The sequence below is a fragment of the Lampetra planeri genome, chromosome 8 (assembly GCF_965212315.1).
Source record: "Lampetra planeri chromosome 8, kcLamPlan1.2.h2, whole genome shotgun sequence".
In the NCBI taxonomy this organism is placed as follows: Eukaryota; Metazoa; Chordata; class Hyperoartia; order Petromyzontiformes; family Petromyzontidae; genus Lampetra; species Lampetra planeri.
This window is the reverse complement of record NC_136114.1, coordinates 11,693,186-11,713,176: the sequence shown is the minus strand read 5'-3', so window position 1 is coordinate 11,713,176 and position 19,991 is coordinate 11,693,186. Positions and strand designations below refer to the sequence as shown.

Genomic DNA, 19,991 nt, shown 5'->3' with positions numbered 1-19,991 from the left:
ACAACAAGTGGACCTATGCTGTTTGCACAGGTAAATGGATGCCCGCACTGCACACACACACACACCTTGTAACAAATAATTTAAATTATTTCAATAAATAATGTTACCACCGAATGAAATGCACTACCTTATTTGCGCGGGAGATCCGTATCATAGAGCAAGGACATCATTAATCATTGATTTACATTGTTATCGTTCGTTCTGCACGTACATCTTCACATGAATGCGATCCGATACTGTAATTGTCACCATATGCGGTGCGATACATAAATAACATTTTAAATAAAGGCATTTTTGAAACATTAACAAAAAAATCCACTCACGCGATCGCCAGCTAACATTGTCCTGCTCATAATTCACTTTCCAATCGCTGAAAGGAGATTATGAACCCAACGAGGTGTCATACTTTATTGCGATAAACCACCCAGGCTCGTCAAATGTGCCAAACACCAACCACGATGATTATAGAGGCCTTCATTAAGCGGTGGAGTCTATGGGTGTGTGTATGCGTGTATATATTTGTGTGTTTGGTAGTGGGGAGACAAAGGGGGTCGGGCGTGGTGCTGGCCACCCACCCCCCCCCTCGTGTAACCGTGCCGGCCTTCATAGGTGCTCGCTAATAGCACTTGTTCTAAAAAGTTTGTTATGGCTATAAGGGGGGATCTTTGTCTTTGTCTGGTAGTGTAGCGGTTAGCGTGCTCCGCTATGAATCCGGTGACCTGTGTTTGATTCCTGCTCACGGCCAACACCAGTGATGATTATCTGAACCGGTCCTGGACCTCCCATAGGTCGACTCAGCCTCTAATGAGCACATGGTGCGATGTGTAAATACCGCCACTAGGGAGACAAAGGCATTGTGCTGGCCACCCACCCCCTCGTGTAATCTTGCCGGCCTTCATAGGTGCTCGCGAACAGCACTTGTCCCCAAAAAGTCTGCTATGGCTATAAGATGGATCTTTGTCTGTTGGTGTGAATGATAAGGTGTGGTTGCGTGGGGTTAGGGAAAAGGGATGGTGGCGCAGTGTTAAGAGGAATGGCGATCAAATCTGTTTGGCACAAGTTGGTCCAATGAAGCTGACCTCACACACAAGCAGTTTGTTAAGAAATTAAATTATCAAATCCATGCACCTTCTGCCCTGTATCTACAGATAAAATGAAATATTAATGAATCTAGAGACAGAAATATGAAGATATGGATCCGAGGACCTACGCAAGTTAGACAATACATTGACTTCATGAAAGTAAGTGGGCTTGGCTGGGACTGGTAGCGAGAAGAAACGATGGCCAGCGGTCGAGACTAATGATGGCGTGGCAGTCACAGGGGGGGAACAAGTCCAAGAGGATGACCACAATGGAGATGGAGCATTGAATTTAGCTTGTGGGCAGGAGCGAGGACAGATTGTTTCATCACAAGACTGAGAGTTTGCGATTCGGCACGGCACAGGGGTCAGAGTGCCTCCCAGGCACTTCTGAAATTTTGAATTCAAGTCCGGGTTTCGGCTGCATGCGATTAAAACCAGCTTTTTAAGTAGTCTCAAGCCGTTCACAACAAAAACCCCAGAATTAAACCTCCGTTGACATTTTCCTCCCCCGCTTTCCCGTATCACAACGGAGGGGAATACCTCGAGGTAGGGCACGGGTGAGTCGTCCGGGGGTGGGTAATCTCCCAACAGCCGCTCCTCGTCCAGGAACTTTCCGACGCGTCCGCGGCTCGCCGGGAGGAAGAGGCCGTAGTTGAGCTCGTCCGGAGGAGCCTGCGCCAGGCCCTGCACCACGGCCTGCTTGGCGACGCGCACGGGTAGCCCCGGTTCCAGGAGAAGGCACTTCTGCTCAGCGTCCCCCACAGACGCGGGCGAACGCGCGTGCGGTCACACACGGGCACAAACGGGCACGCACACAGGTGGACAAATACGTTAAAACGCAAAAAAACTCTTTTGCACCACCGTACAAACCAGGCCATGCCGGGGCCGTGTTGAGCCCAGCACAGGAGACACACGGAGTTGTTTTTTTTCCACTGCAGAAGCCGAGCCGTGCCGCTAGCATCACACGTAACAAAGGCATCATTAGGCCCGCCCGAGCCTGACTCCTTTCCAACTTCAGATGTCTTGTGAGGTCAGCGTTATCAAGATAATTCTGGCTCAAATAGCTAGTGGAAAACAACTTAGAGGATCTCCCCCCCCTCCCTGCGCTGGCTCAGCTTAGAAAAGGAATAAAATATCCCATGTGCAGTTTACAGAGGCTGTTGGGAAAAGTTCTATTAGCGAGCGCCTATGAAGGCCGCCATGGCGCACAATGGGGGTTGGTGTTGTCAAGTACCACCCCTGGCCGCCCTTTTCTCCCAAGTGCTGATCCCATCTTTATTTTACAATTTATTATCACGTGCCTCACATGCAGTACCCCTCAAATTTCCAGAGTTTATCAAAGGAGTTTACGCTTGGACAGGAAATGATTACGTTTATGCAGCACACCAGGCACTCATTTAAGGCTGAGTCAACTGACTTAGGGGAGGTCCCCGACCGGTACTGATATTACTGGGCAGTAATATTAGCCCTAAACCACTACACCACCACTCTCCACTGCAGGCACACAGGCACACTCACCCACACATACACAAGTGTAATGCGAGCAAGGACAGGGTGGGCGCTGCCTCCGCACCACTCACACGGGCCGGAGTATAGGGGAGGCGGAGCCTGGTCGGCGGGGTGAGTGGGGGCGGAGTTCGGGTCACGTGAAGAGGAGGAGGAGTCAGGGTCACGTGAGGAGGAGGATATAGGGTGAGACCCAGAAGGGGATCGGGAGTCGAGAGAGAGTAAAGATAGAAGGAGCCACGCAGGGTGCTGGCGGAGGGGTGGCACGAATTGCCACGTGGTCGGAGTCACGGCACCGTCGGCCAGCGGTGTACGTGGAGCAGCGGAGTGGCTGCAGAGTGTGCGGGGCACACGGGCAGCGGTGTGGCTGCAGAGAGAGCGGAGGACTCGAACGGCGTGCGGAGAGCACGCGACGGAAGAGGTGCGGGTCCGACCGGGGACATCGCGGGGTGCGAGACAGGAACCCAATAAAGGACAGACGGAGACCAACATCGCCTAAGAGTCCTTTATTACACAAGTACAAAGATCTCCCATATAGCATCAACAGACTGTTGGGCCAAGCGCTGTTAGCGAGTAGCACCTATGAAGGCCGGCACGGCACATGCCTGGCCGCCTTTGTCTCCCAGTGGCAATGTTTACACACCGCACCAGGTACTCGTTTGAGGCTGAGTCGACCTAGGGGAGGTCCAGGACCGGTTTAGGTAATCGTCACTGGTGTCGACCGTGAGCGGGAATCAAAATTTGGGTCGCGGGTTCGTAGCTCAGCTCGCTAACCACTTACACTACCGCTCCCCCGATACATACACGTACATACAGGCACACACAGACAAATGTTCCACTTAGAGTTGTATAGTATCACAGCTTGTGAGTGCATGTTAAGACTGGCACCACTTACAAGGAGGCTGTAGGGATGCCTTTATCTCCCCAGTGCTGGTGTTGGCACACACCAAACTGGACAATAACTTTAAGGCGAGTCAACTTCGGGGAAGTCCATACCAGGGGGCAGGTACAAATAGGCAATAGTACAGCGCCTCGACAGCAATAAAATCTGGGTCAATGGGCGCACAGGCTCAGTGCTATGAACGCTAAAAGCACGGCTCCGCACACAAGCACACGCACGCGTGCACTCATCCGCACACGCACAAACCCAAACACGCTCACGCGTGCGTGTGTGCACGCATGTGCAATGATGTATAAGAGCAGACAGGAACAAGGGCCCAGTGAAAAACCAGCAGAGGTGACGGCACGGATAGACGCACACTCGCACCGGTCGTGTAGGGAGGCAAGTGGTGAGCAGGTAGATTCATGAAAAATAAAAACGTCGGGCTGATGTTTAACCAGACAAAAAACCAGGCACTTGGCAGCCAAGAGAGCTTTGTAAGAAAGGATGACAAAGAGTAAGAGAGAAAGGGAGCACTGTTTTAGCGAGGGGGGGAAAAAATCCATACATGTCAGAATGAAATATTTATTCTGCATTATCCCAGGGACTTAATGAACACGTGGCGTTAAGGGGGGCATGGGAAAGCGGCGTGTCAACCGCAGCTCATGTCGAACAGTTACGGTGGCTTCTTGAGGCGATGCTAATTGGGTGTCTGTTGGTATTACAGAAAACGAAATTAAAGTGCGTGTTATGCCACTGTCTGCAAGCCAACACTTCGACTGCGGAGGTTGCATCGTTTTTGCGGATCGCATTCGTGCAACAGTTTTCTCCGGCGCAAATTCATTTATAGATGGCAGGCGCATCTCGAGAATTGATGGGGTGCGCGATTTGCACGGAGGCTTCTTCTTCTTACATATTTACAGAAAGGCCTGCGCTGTTTGTTGTTGGCCGCTTGGCATTTTTGGCTTCGGGGCATTTGCTCAGCAACTGTGATATAAAAAAGTCACTTAAGGAGATAATCAGCTATCCACGAGCACATCAGCGCAGATTTTGCACGTAATAAATTCGTTTTGGGGGTGGGGGTGGAGGGAGAAATTGCTCAAATTACACGATATGATAGAACCCATTCCAGTTGTGGCCATTGCCCAGCTGCTCGTATTTTTTGTTATTTTTTTTAAGAACGCAAATTTATAAGAATAAAAAGCACCGCCGTGACCTTGTCCGCAAGGACAGCGGCTGTCTTACGCTCGCGACGCGGTAAATAAAAGACGCAATTAACTCCAAAAGGTGTTCAATACATCGGGGGTGGGGGGGGGCCCTAAATGACTGCGTAATCAATTATTACACTAAATCAACAACCTCTCTCGAGAAACGGTGCCTTAACGCGGCGAGAGAGTTTGTGTACGTCTGAGAAGCTGATCGCTATACCGTCGAGAGCCTAGTGCTCTCAGAAGGGTCACCCAAGGCGGGAAGACTTCAGTGGAGACGTCAGACAAAACCCGTTTCGAAAGGTCCCCACATGACCTTTTCAAATAAATGGTGATCCAAGAAAGCAACGGGAAACTACTTGGATTATTGCTCCCTTGAAAACTTCAATGATGACAAGCAAAATCAACAAAGGCCCTGAGTATCGGCGTCCTTTAAATAGGACAGGGGTGCTAAGAATCTCCGAGCTTGTGTCAAAGAACCCTTTCAAAGTAGCAACTTGGAACGTTAGAAGTTTACTTCAAGCAGGAAAACTAGCCAATGTCATACAAGAAATGGATCGACTTAAAATCAACATAATCGGTCTAAGCGAAACTAAATGGCCTGGAACAAAAAAGTTTATATCGAGCGAACACCACATCTTCTGCTCCGGAGGAGAAGAAAACACCAAACAAACATACGGTGTCGCCTTTATAGTACACAAGAAATTAGCGAATAAAGTCAACAACTTTACCCCAGTATCAGAACGAATAGCACTACTACAATTAGCAGGCAACAAAGTCAACGTGAACATTCTACAGGTTTATGCTCCAACAGCAGATAAACAAGATCATGAAATCGAATCGTTCTATGAGCAACTAACCAACACGCTGAAGCCGCTGAAGAAGCAAGACATCACTATAATCCTCGGCGATTTCAATGCCAAGGTTGGCCACGGTCGAATGCAGAACATTGTCGGAGAACACGGACTAGGAACAAGGAATGAACGAGGCGACAGACTGGTTCAATTCTGCCAAGAAGAACGTTTCAGTATTGCTAACACGTGGTTCCAATTACCACCTCGACGACTGTACACGTGGACCTCGCCGCAAGACTCCGACAACAACATCGTCAGGAACCAAATCGATTATATCCTAATTAACATCAGGTTTAAGTCCAGTGTGATTACAGCAAAAACCTACCCTGGAGCCGATATATCGTCAGATCATAACCCAGTAACAGCTACAATAAGACTCAAATTGCGATCAATACAATGTACAAAGACGAGACGAACAGACCTGGAGAAACTGAAGAACAGCGCCGATAAAAGACAAGTACAGCAACATCTCAACGATAGCATCCGCTCAATAACAACAGAAACAGCAGATGTTCAGGAGTACTGGCGCTCGTTCAAACAATGCATCACAGAAACAACAGAAGTCATGCTGGGACATCAGCCACCGAAAAAGAAACAACGATGGATGACACATTGTATTCTCGATCTAATGAGCCAACGAAGAATGTACAAAAACAACAACTTGGAGAAGTACAAACAAATGCAACAGAAGATCAGAGAAGCAATCCGACAGGCAAAAGAAAAGTGGATGGAAGAACAATGCGCCGAGATTGAAGAACTAATTAAAAAACATGACAATTTTACTCTGCACAAGAAGCTCAAAGAAGCTGGTAACATCTACAGACCAGCCCCAACAGCTACCTTGTATGCGGACAACAACCAACCAATCCTAAATAAACAAGAAAAAATGGACACCTGGACAAACTATATACACAGGCTCTATGGCGCCATTAGAACACCTGCAGAAAAAGACCAACAGATATCGAAAGACGCTCTACACATTTTAACATCAGAAGTAGAATATGCAATCAAAACAGCTAAGTCAGGCAAAGCGTGCGGGCCCGACACAATCCATGTAGAATTGCTCAAACTATTAGACAGTAACAACATACGACAACTGACTAATTGGTACAATCAAATATACAATGGCAATAAAATTCCATCCGACTGGCTACAATCCATCTTTGTGGCCATACCAAAGAAAGCAACAAGCCGGAAATGCGAGGACTACAGACTGATAAGCTTGATGAGCCACGTGCTGAAAGTCTTCCTGAAGGTGATCCAACAGCGCATACGCTCCACATGCGAAAATGCATTGAAGAACACACAGTTTGGCTTCTGCAAAGGACTAGGCACAAGAGAAGCAATCTTCTGTCTACAGATACTACTACAGCGATGCTACGAACATCAGAAAGAAGTGTACATCTGCTTCATAGATTACGAGAAAGCCTTTGACTCAGTCGACCACGACCGACTAGCAGCTCTATTAAAACAACTGGGACTAGATAAAAACGACATCAACTTCATCATTGCTCTTTATTGGAAGCAAACAGCCCAACTCCGATATGACAACGAATTGACAGACCCAACACCAATACAAAAAGGTGTACGACAAGGCTGCCCACTTTCACCCAGTCTTTTCAACATCTACTCGGAGCAGATTTTTGATCGAACACTAGCAGATAAAAACATTGGTATTAAAGTCAATGGACAATACATCAACAACATCAGGTATGCCGACGACACTGCACTGCTGGCCGATTCGGAACAAGACCTACAACAAATCTTGGACGAGGTTGCCACAGAGAGTCAAATATGGGGCTTACGAATTAATAAAAAGAAAACAAAGGTTATGAAGGTCAGCCGAACTACAAGCGAAATAACAATCAAGCTTGGTAGCGAAAAATTGGAACAAGTACACCGATTTAAATACCTTGGTGTAATCATTGACGATCAGTTGAACCATGAAGTCGAAATCAAGAGCAGAATTGAACAAGCAAGGCAAGCATTTATTAAATGGAAAACACTCCTTGCAGACCGCAACTTGAGTACATCACTGAAACTGCGCACACTGAAATGCTACATCTGGTCAATTTTGCTGTACGGAGTTGAGACGTGGACACTGACAACAACAGCAACAAAAAGGCTCGAAGCTTTCGAGATGTGGCTGTATCGAAGAATGCTGAAAATCCCATGGACAGCCAAAACCACCAATACACAAGTTCTGCAAGATATGGGCACTGACAGGCAACTGCTGAAGACCATCATTAGCAGGAAGTGTTACTACCTAGGCCACATTGCCCGAAACGACCACAAATACCAGCTATTAAAGCTAATCCTGGAAGGAAAAATCGAAGGGAAAAAACGACCAGGACGGCCAAAAACGACATGGCTCAGTAACATCAAAACATGGCTACAATTAACAACAGCACAAACTCTACACGCCGTGCTAGACCGGGACCAATATCATCGTGAAGTCGCACACGCCGTTAGGCAGCACTAAAGAAGAAGAAATCAACAACGAACGAAGCCCCATTTCAATAACGGGCAATTTAAACAAGACAAAAAATTCCCCACGAGGAAGTAGGGTGGTTACAACGATTGCAATTATGGCACCGCCGGAGGAACAGATCCGTTTTTACCGCAGGACACCTCAACCGGAGGTGTGCGCACGTGCATGAGGTTGGGGAGTGCCCTGATTTCCCTGAGATTCCCAAAAGTCAGCTCCTAGCGCCTAAACCAATGTCCGCCCTCCCCCCCGCCGTCCCCACAATTGTGAAAAATTACTCGGGGCCCGTGACAGCAGGGAACGCATAATGGCTTTTTATATTATTATTTTTACTTTATGGCACATTACAGCACTGTTGTTTGCAAAAAAACTTGAGTTAGCGATCACAACACAGGCCTGTATGAGGCAGAGACTGATGATGTTATAGCGTTTGCCGATGTGTGTGGGTTTAATGCGCACAGACGTATTCACGGTGCAAGCAAGTGGGCGCGCTCGCGTGTTTAAACGCCGAACCAGTTTACTAATTTCTGGCTGAGTCGACCTACGGGAGGCCCAAGACCAGCGAACACCGTCAGCGATGTTAACTGGTGCTGGGCCCACAGAACAAGGTCATCGATGTTGGCTGCGGGCGGGAATCGAACTCGGCCTGCCGGGGAAAGTGTTGCTCACCCACGCCCCTCGTGTGACGTGTGGAGGCCTTCGTTAGGTGCTCGCTCACAAGCACTTGCCCTGGCAGTCTGTGAAAGGCTATATGGGGGACCTTTGTCTCTGCACTCGCACGGCGAGTGTGCACGTGCTAGCACGCAATAGACGTGTTAAATAATTATAATTTACAGGCCTTTGCCATTCATTCCACTAATGAAATGGACAAAGTCCTCTCCACACTGTGTGCTAAGTCGTGGAGAATGTGTGTGATCATACTTCACGACACACTGGTCAGTATGGGTTTGTAAAAGGAGGGGCCCAGGATGGGTTCTGACTCCACTCGCCGTCAATGTGAGCTGTGACTGGGGATTCAGACACAGGTCGGCAGTGTTCATCGCGCGGTACGCTAATCGTTGCACCACCGCTACACCCCGGGGTGTATGTACGTTGGTATAAAATACAAACTAAGCTATTTTTTCTTTTACCAGGTAAGGCCCACTGAGCTGTATAGCTCATTTTCAGAAGCGGCCTGGCCACAAATGATAGCTCAACGAAGTGGCGTATCATCATCATGTGGAAGTTTATACCCTGCTGTGCATTTGTTGAGAAACTGTCTACCTTTCGTTGCTGTTGTTGTTGTTAATGGAGCAGAAACTTTCTCACCGTTTGCTGCAGGAACAAAATCCCGATTCTGAAGATGCGCGCACTCTGCGTCGGTCCCCCTCCTCCTCCGGCGGCGACGGAGTCGGTGTCCTCCGAGGTGACGTCGCGGTTCACCGACCTCTCGTAGAGCTCCGATAGCTCGTTCACCCTCAACTCCACGCCCTCCATGCCACTTTTGGGAGGATTCAAAGTTCCCGTCGAGGCGTCCATTCGGTTCAGTTGCGCTTCATTTTCTCAGTCCTGTGGAGAGCAAAACGCCCGTTTGCTAGGTGTCACACCAGGTGAGCAAAGGCAAATATTTACACGATGGCGAGAGACTCAAGACGGGAAAACTGCGCGCAATCTGGAAATAAACAACGGTATTTATGACACGCGCGATGTGATTTCCAGACAGCAAAAATGTGTGATGTGCATGCGGGTATAGCGACGTCATGTCACGTGCAAGGCATGATGGGAGCATGGATTCTACGTTCACAATTGCGCGTTTCGCTATCCTGCAATCACCTTTGAGCGTGCGGTATCATTGCTGAAAGTAAACAACAGCCCTTTTTGATCCCCTGCTGTCAGATAAAATGAAATTTTAAAACCCTAATCCTTTAATGCTCATAAACCTGTTGCGTGCATTTTTCCATCGGAGTTCTTTCGAAGGGCGTTAATTACCCGCAGTGGCAAGGTTCAAGTTCGCTCTGGCGACAAGGCACAATCTGCTACATTTCTCTTTACCACCACACGCACAAAGTGCAGTTATTTGCAGCGAGAGAAAGCTATAAAAGGAAAACCGCCACCGTCTTCTATGAAGCACAAACGTCCACATACACAGCGGAGGTTTACAAAGTGCCCGGGTAGATTGGCAGTTTAAATTCCGCAGTCAGTAAACTCACCGTACACATCTCGCAAAGAGGCGACAGTAGTGCATTGGGCTGCTCGTTGAAGAGGTGTTAGGTGTTTGAGCTGGTCAGCTGACCCTGGTTAATACCGTGGGGTCTTATTAACTGGAAAATATATATATACACGCCGCTGCCTGCTTCACAAAGGGCGGTAAAAAAATCCCGTGATGTTATCCGCAAAAGCGGAGGGCCGGCTATGTGCATCGTGTTGGGAGTCACGGTTTATAAATTGGCCGCATTTGAATATCATCTGCTGTAGCAAATATTCCTTTTACCAAAAACGATTTGCATTTCTTTGGCAATTTAAATGCCACTGCATTTTGAAAGCGCCTTACATAAACGACGGAAATATTAAATCACTGAGACCAAAAAGTAAAGGAAAAAGACAGAAGGGGAAAAAAACCAAAGCAACAGAACATAGAAGACCAGTGAAGGACATGACAGACATAGGGAAAATGACTGGCACACATACACTGGGACAACAGCCACTGAGAATCTGAACACATGTCTCTTCTTGCACATAATTTGCACATGTATGTCACCAGTGTACAATAAACCTCCTCTTGGTAATGCCATCAAAAGGATCGCAAATCCGACTACAAGAGACTCAACTTTCTACATCCATTGTATATTAAAATAATAGTTTTTTTTACAGCGTTATCAGTCCACTGCTGGATGGCCAGGGAGTTGTTGCAGCATACTTCACCACATTTGTCAGTGTGGGTTAGTGAAGTGGGGTGGGCAGGAGACACCGAGGGCTGGTTCAGATAACCAATCGTCGTTGATGTTTGACTCGGGTTGTTGGGTTTCAGAGTGCGGTGCACGAACTGCTGCCCCACTGCTCCCTCCCATTGTATGTAATGTATATTCACATATATCATATATATGCAACTTACATGTATAACTTCATACTTTATCTCAAAGACTATATCTCAGCTTTCTCATTCTGTATTTTCACTTACTTTTAAAAACTTTACGCACCGTTTATTACAGCCATTTCTATTCAGAAATCTTACACGTGTGCGTTATATTGCCCTCTCACTGCTCTTTGGGGGGAAAGTGCAGCCGGATATGCGCGGATATCCCACCGGTGCCACTGCCAGCCAGGCAAAGCCACGGTCAGACGCGCCAGAGCAACCTGCATCCTCTGAGCCAGTGACATACAAACCCGTCAACTGAAAGGAACCAGGGCAAAGGGCATAACGCAGGAATGTCACGAGAAACTTAGGAAGTAGAGTCCGGTATTCCCATCCGTACGTATGTCTGTGTACATTATTTGGGGATTGGTAAGGCAGCAATTCGCGCACTGTGTTACAAGCCCAACAAACCTGAGTTCATTCCCGCCAATGGCTAGTGTTATCTGAACGGGTCTTGGATCACTCCTAGGTCAACTCAGTCAAAAGCTGAAACAAACCCAACCTATACCTCCACATATTAAAATAATTATTAACACGCGCTGTTGATGTATCACCGTTACAGGATTGTTAGCTGTAATATGCCATGCAGTGTTAAACAATAAATCCACTATGGGATCAAGGCATTCCCACACCGTGTCAGTTATTGGGGGGGGGGGGGGCTTGTTTGACCATACTTCACCACGCTGGTCAGTGCGGGTTAGTGCAGCAACAAGAGCGGTGACCAAGACCAGTTTGGATATTATTTGCCACTGATGTTCATCCTGGCCAGGGAATGAACTCAGGTCGCCAAAGGCTAAAAAGATGCGTACATGAACCTTCACCGTAGTAGGTGCTGCGATTTGTATAAATTAATCACGAAAAAACGCTCTGCCACTAATTCAGTGATATATTGAACAGTTTCTCCAAAATTGTGGCTCGGAAAATGGAATATCCTGGTCAGATAATGGCAAATGGTTACTTCACTTGCAAGAGCACGGCACCCGGAGTGACTACGCACTGAGCTTTCATCGCAGTTGTTCACGGCATTAGAAGTGCACCACTCAACCTCATCAGAGGCTGCTAATCACAGGGAAGGTGATGGGAAGCTTCAAGCTGGCACATTCCCAGCAGGTAATATGCTCACAAATGTATCACCTGCTTGGATGAGTGTGCGGTGAGCAAGTTTTCTCATCACTTTTTAATCTTGGAAGCGAAATACTCTTGGTTCTTTCGGTAAAGTCACGTCGGTAAAGAAATTTATAAATAAAAATAAAAGAAAAATAAAAGATAAAAAATAAATAAAATAAAATCACGACGTTTCGATTGCAACACAAGCAATCATCATCAGGTGTGAACACCACTGCAGGAAAATGTATACGGAAGTGGGAGAGATCCCAGGAGGCTATATAAGTCACAGAGGGGGGGTTGGGGGGGGAACCGGATGGGGGGGGATAGGGAGCGAGGGAGGGCGCATTGTGGACGCCAGGGACTGGGAACGCGAAACTGGGCGGGTGGGGGGGGGGGAAATAGGCGGGGCGAAATGAAGGCGCAAAAAGTTCAAACTTCGACGAAAACCGATACACGTTCGTTCTAGGGGTAGGATGGTGCACGTATTCAATCGATTAATATTGAGGCTTCAGCTCACGATAATGCATCGAACAGCCAGCTCGTAAGAAGCAATGTGTTTTTGTTTATCCATAAGAGGTTTTTGGGTTAGATCGCGTAAATAAATAAATGTGTCGTTAAACTCGCCACAACCCCGGACACAGCCAACGAGTAAGGTTTGTCACGTAAAACAAAATGTGCCAATTCGTTACTAGTACAGCAACACCGGTGTGTTGGAGAGTAAACCCACAACATTTACAATTGGAGTACGATTTCGATTTCAAGTATTCGTGACTGCAGGGATCCATACTCTTTGGTTATTTCGGTAGAAAATATTTCTTGTTCTATCTACGTGACTTTACCGAAAGATCCAAAGAGTATAATTCGACACTATGAGACCTCCTTTACCAGTAGCAAAATATAGTAATAGGTTTTTACCCTTTCAACTGGTACAAAAACTGACACCTTTATGCAAGGGATCATGTTTGCAATAACCACAACACAAGCAGTCAAAATGCAAACAGAAAGAAACAACTCTGATAATAATAATGATATGCACTGTCCTTGAAGTTGATTGGTCCACACCCGAGACAGCTTTTCTTAGAGCCTAGTCGCCTTTTGGCGTCATTTGGTCCAACACCTGTTTGCATTTTGACTGCTTGTGTTGTGGTTATTGCAAACATGATCCCTTGTATAAAGGTGTCAGTTGTTGTATCAGTTGAAAGGGTAAAAACCTATTACTACAGTATAATTCGAGTACGACCGTTTCGCCAGTAATTACAACCAGCATCATCAGGCAATAGCCACCTTTGTGGAGAAATCCTCCTCTTTCGGTCTTAAGTAGAGGGATGGATGTGATGTCGTCACTTGTGAGACAATTAGGTGCGAAGGCCAGTGGGCCGGGTTAATGTATGCATATAGGTTACAATGGATATCCTTACCGGTGGGGTTATTCATAGGGTAATCAGCGTACATTATGCATGAACATGATGCATGCACACTATGAGTGTACATCCTGCCGTTTGTGGGTGCAATCTAACTCAAAAACCACAATTATGGATAATATTGGTGGCGAAAGCCCTTGTGTTCCGATTGTTTTTGTTTGTAAATATTTACGCGATCTAACCTAAGATAAAACCGATTTTATGGATGATATTGGTCGCGAAAGCCGACGTGTCAAACATGTTGTATCGCGTTCACGTCACCCCCTGCGGCCGCTAGGGACGCTATCATTCGCCACAATGTAAACGTTTTAAAACATTGTTAGTCTCTGATTCATCGAATCGCGACAATGTTCCGAATCGTCAGGAACGGGGTGGTGTGTGTGTGTGTGGGGGGGCTTCGCGTGAATCACTCGACCCATAAACGCATTCCACGATGTGCAGTGCCCCACAAGCAACGCGACCTCGCAACTTACTCGGCCATTCTAATAATACACATCGGGTGTCACTTTGAAATTAATTATCTACAGTTTTGGAAAATGTGGCTTATTTTGCAGACCGAGTCAACGGCTTGACACGTGCGTGAAATCGCCATCCCCGTTTCGGTGTCGTGATGTTATAACCATTTCTACACGAGCAAGAACGGTGGCCGAGTTATTTAAATTTGAATTCGAGACTCAAATGTTCAAGTTTAAAAAAATCCACTTCACGATGAAACTAATGATGATGACCTTACGTTTTTAAAGTGGATCAAATGTACGTCTGAAATCGTACAAGTGTCCGAATGCACAAATTGGTTATCACAACCTTTCAATGTCAACTATATAGGTATATTTCGCAAAACACCAGAATAAGCGTATTAATCCCCCATACGTCCTGTGTCTCTTCCCATGCTCTCTCCGCTTTACGTAGGCCTCTGGGTTCCCGGTCTTGCAGCACTCCCCCACTACTGGCGATCACCATCACCATATCCCATCTTCTTGGTTCTTTCGGTAAAGTCACGTAGAAGGGAATAAATAAAATAATAAAAATAAAACATAATCAAATAATTCTCACGACGTTTCGGCCACAACGCAAGTAGCCGTCCTCAGGTGACGCTGTCGCCTCGACAGACCTGGTTTTCACCTGAGGACGGCTACTTGCGTTGTGGCCGAAACGTCGTGAGAATTATTTTATTATGTTTTATTTTTATTATTTTATTTCTTCCCTTCTACGTGACTTTACCGAAAGAACCAAGAAGATGAATCTCTGCAGTCACGAAAGCTTTAAATCGAAACATATCCCATCTGCTGCTGATGTGACCAAGTCATCCTTCTGTCCTCATGCCTCTTGCACTCCATCAGTCCACCTTTATCAAGGTTGTCCGCTGCCCCCGGTTTCCTTCCAATCGCGTTGCCATTGATTTTGGCACCACGGTAGCAAGATGTTAACGACCTCACCTGGTCTACAAGAGGTCGTGGTGTTCGATCCCAACCCTTGACGCCTGCATATTTGGAGTTTGCACATTCTACCCGTGCTCACGTGGATTTTTCTCCGGGTCCTCCGGTTTTCCCCTCCACATTTAGAATCGTGCGTTTGTATTATTCGGCTGCTATAAATATCCACACGATAAGCCACTTCGCTGAGCTATCATTTGTGACGAACTCGCTTCTGAATAATATTTATATAGCTCAGTTAACCTTCGCTGGGAAAATAAATAAATAAACATTTTTCGCTGTATTCCTGTTCTATGGTATTCCTCTGTCTGCATTCCCCGCAATCATTCACTCAGATAAACATATATATATTTATATATATATTTATCATCGATGGTTTAGGGGGGAGCTCTGCGGTCGATTTCACTTTTTAATGCGGGAGGCTTTTAAAAAAACAAACGGTGATCACTAATTTATCGCCGTATCTGCCGCTCGGGTTTCCAACCTGAAAAATTCATCGCGGGCCCGGTGGAACATTTGTGAAAAGTGAAGCCGCCGCAACAGACGTGGGCGTCAGCGCGGATCGGTGGCGACAATGCAGCGCAACGCGCGCGCGCCGACAGAACGGCAGCGAGAGGCTTTCACGGGCAGTATCGTCTATCCAAAAAGGGGAGAGGGGGGAAGGGGGGGGAAACGTTGCCGTTCGTAAACGGACACTCGCCCGGTTTCTTGGCAGCCACACGTTTTACTTCCCACACACGCAGCCTGGGCCGGCCTGTTCAATGAAACGTTGTTAAAAACCAAAACAAAAACGCTGCTTTCGTTCCGCTTTTCTTTGCGATCGGAGCAGCGGATGAAACGTCATAATCATCGGCCAAGATCTATCCATTGCTGGATGAAGGCACCTCCGATTAGCATGGTTGGCTATGTACGGCGCGAAAGGTGTTCTACATACATCCTGTAGGGACACAATCCAGAAACCGCACGCGAGCGGATTTCATCGCTCCATCTACACGGTGGATGCTAAGGCCATGTTCCCTTCGTGGGCTGCCACTCTCTTGTTAGTCTCGACCGTCAGCCATAATCCCTTCCAGTGTCACGTGCTGCCAAGTTCTGCTTACTTTTCTTAACAGTTTTAATTGGCACGAGCATGCTTGTGTTCTCTATTCCATGTGTTCCTCTTTCAGTCTCTCAATTCTGAGCATGCACCTCGATTGCTTCTTTGTGCCCTTTTCAGCTTTTGTTCCATATTCTTTGTCAGTGTCCATGTGTCTGATTCAAATGTCACAGCAGGTGATACAGTATACACTGATTACAAACGTCATTCGTTTGACACATCGGAATGTTGCTTTCATTGTTAAATTCGACTTCAATTTTTTTTTCATATCTACACGACACTGGGCTACAGTTAATTACGAATGAATTGAACGAGGTCGTGGAGACATAACGAGGAATTGTGCATTGGGCAAAGTCCTACGCACTTTTGAAGAACCCCCCCCCCCCCCCAGCATTTCAATAACGAAGAGAGTGGGGGAGGAGGCGTGACGCTCATCACACAAATATTGCCGTAATGATGAACACGATGAGCTGCGATGCACTGCAGCTCATTTGGTCGAGCAGCAGGAACCCCAACGGCGGGGTTCAATTTCCAGCCAAGGTCAACCGAGCCAGCCCATCCGTCACGGTGCGGTGGCGTGGCTGGCACGGGGCCGCCCTGGTGAGAGGCATTTCAAACGGGGGCCCTCTTGTCTGCCTTGTCCAAACACCTGGTCCCCAATGGGCCGTTGGGGCCCAATTCAATTGCGACGTATGCACGCTTGGTGGGTTGTTGCCAGCGCCAATGTGCCTTTCCGGGGTCGGTGAAATGAGCACTTTCTTTGTCGACGCTGCAGCTGATCTGTGGATCAACTCATCCCTGCTTTCGGAATATGGCATGTAAGTGAGCGCCAGCCATCATCACCCTTTCTTGCGTTGAGTCCCGCCCGAGGCTTTTTATTTTTCCTCGCAGTCAATATGATGGCTGTAACTTGGGTATTATTCTACATACCGTGCATTCCTCTTCCTGTTTTGGAGCAATTCCAAGCACGCGCCACACACTTCTCCCTGCTTCTTTGCTCACTTTTAAATCCCTCGTTCCCATTATTTATAATCCATACGTCATCGGCGGTGATTCATTACACATTTAATGACAAAAAAAATAACAATCCTCAGAGCGTGACTCTTACACCGACTGTACGGACCAACGCATATACGCAGGAGGCGCTGCATAAACACAAACGCCTGCGCCGGTGAGACGGCAAGCTCGCGCGAGGGCGTGTGATGATGGACAACCGTGGGGGCAGTGGTGGATCGAGCGTCCTCGTCGTCATCGTCGCGCGAGCTCAGAATCTCAGGCATCTCACAGAAGTGCCGCTATCTCGTAGGAGTGCTGTTGTAAAAAAAAAAGCAATATCTCTGATTAATGGTGGCCGGTTGGAAATGTGCCCTTTGAAAAGGCAATGCTTTGCGTTGAACGCTGGCCAAACCAACCTCCTGCAGTCAACAACATTCTCAACTGCCCTGGACACAGACGTGCTTTTGAGCTTGCCCTGTGATCTCGGGTTACCCCCGTGCAGTACCGCTTTTGTGTGTGTAAAATGTAATTATCTTTTTTTGTAGTATTTAAAACGAGGAGATAAAAAAACACTGCAAAAAAAAAACATTGTGTAGAATACGGCAAGACAAGCTGCATTTGTTTACAGTCTGGCAAAAATGCACGTGAGCAATATGCACAGTTTTCATTACATCTGTAAACACAGACACATACTCCATGGCGTGTAATTATCGCCGCTCAAATGATGCCCTCCAGGTTTACTGCGTGGAAGCGCACAAGCGCTTCCACGTCCATCGCCCACCCTTTTGGCCTCGCCCCCCCTCCCTCCCGATACGTTCCTTTCATTGGCTACCATAGTCTGATGAGCTCCCCCCTCCCTCTCCCTCCCCCCTCAACTCGCTTTTAAGGGATTACATCTTGAATCATTGCCTCACTTGATACAGCTAATCTGGCTGTGACGGTCCCACCTGATGACGGAGACTTGTGTTGCCTCCGAAACGTCGTGATTTTTGTTTTTATTTTTATTTTATTTTACTTTCTACGTGACTTTACCGAAAAAACCTAAGAAGATGATTCCTTGCAGTCACGAAAGCTTCAAATCTAGAATTACTGCGCGTTGATCGGTGGCTGCACTACGAGTCTCACGTTTGAGCAACTGCATTTAAAACGTTTGTAAATTGACGCAGATCTCCACCCCCACGGCACCACCTGCAAAATTCTAACCGGCAATGAAAACTCTGTCTCCAAAGGAACCAAGATCCTCTTGCATGCCAACCCAGCTAAGGTAAAGGTGCAGCCCTGCAATTTCTTGTTCATGCCACCGCTGACAAAAGATCATCCCTCTAGAGGGTTTTTTTGCTACTCTTCAACGTTGGCCAGACGCCTTTGAAGAGATGGGAGTACCCACAAATCCCGCCACCACACGTGACCTGCCCATCGACCAACTGTGGAGGATACATTCATCCTGTTTGGGTGGACAGAGGTGGTGGAATTTAAGAAACGTTCCCATTGTTTCAACTGCCGCTCCCGGGAGGACATCCCTGCGACCTCTGGATTGCGAGTACAGTGTATGAACGATTATACCACAGAAGCATCCCACCAACACGTCTCTCACAGAACCTCAAGACGTTTTTTTTTCTTTCACGAGGGTGTTGCATTGGGATGTTTGGCCAATTCCATTGACAAGTGTTTGGCTTCATGTGGAAAGCAACCGGAGGACATGGAGTAAACCCATGCTCACTGATCACCCCGAAGAATCTGCAAATGTCCTGTCACCTCCTGGCCAAATCACCTGCTACAGTTTCGATTTAAAGCTTTCGTGACTGCAGGGATTCATCTTCTTGGTTCTTTCGGTAAAGTCACGTAGAAGGGAAGTAATAAAATAATAAAAATAAAACATAATAAAATTTCGATTTAAAGCTTTCGTGACTGCAGGGATTCATCTTCTTGGTTTTTTCGGTAAAGTCACGTAGAAGGGAAGTAATAAAATAATAAAAATAAAACATAATAAAATTTCGATTTAAAGCTTTCGTGACTGCAGGGATTAATCTTCTTGTTTTTTTCGGTAAAGTCACGTAGAAGGGAAGTAATAAAATAATAAAAAATAAAACATAATAAAATAATTATCACGACGTTTCGGCCACAACGCAAGCAGCCGTCCTCAGGTGAAGAAACAGGTCTGTCGAGAAGACAGCGTCTGAATGACACGCCCCAGGCTTGGAGTGTCTATTCCCTTCTACGTGACTTTACCGAAAGAACCAAGAAGATGAACACCTGCCACAGCTTACAATCAAAAATACGAACCAGGCTATACATCCTGCTTAGCTTCCGATATCGGTTTGAGATTTGGAGAATTCACGTCGAGAGACCACTGGACCAATGGGGGTTAAATGGCGGGAGGTTAACCCAAACAGAAGCCTCACACAAAAACCGCAACACCACACCATGAGCAATGTCCAAGCCTACGTGAACAAAACACTGCGTCTGGGAACTGTAAAGCAAATGAATACGCCGCGCGCACATTCACACACGTGCAGCTCCTTTGTCGATCCACTGTTCGACTAGAGCTTCTTCCACACCGGTGTGGTCGTTGGGGGGTTGATTGACCATATTTCACCACGCTGCTCGGTGCGGCTTGGTAAAGGCGGTGAGCATGGATGTGGGATCATAGAAGTACGGTACAATGACGGCTTCTGCTCTGCTGTCCACCACGTAGCACCACAACAGCCGAATCAAAACCTGCCACGTGTGGTGCTCGCTCATCCAAGCACTAGCCAGGCTCAACACCTGCTTAGCGTTCCGAGATCTGACGACATCGGTTAGAGGCTT

The 19,991-nt window shown here is 47.1% G+C and overlaps 1 protein-coding gene across 1 annotated transcript in view; it reads right to left on the bottom strand.

Moving 5' to 3' along the window:
• The window catches only part of LOC144720340 (SH3 and multiple ankyrin repeat domains protein 2-like), a 142,083-nt gene that overhangs the window by 109,222 nt on the left and 12,870 nt on the right, over window positions 1-19,991 (bottom strand). Inside the window, 2 exon segments of the mRNA XM_078597034.1 lie at window positions 1,623-1,826; window positions 9,327-9,566. Coding sequence (XP_078453160.1) covers window positions 1,623-1,826; window positions 9,327-9,536 — 414 coding nt within the window. The 5' untranslated portion in view covers window positions 9,537-9,566.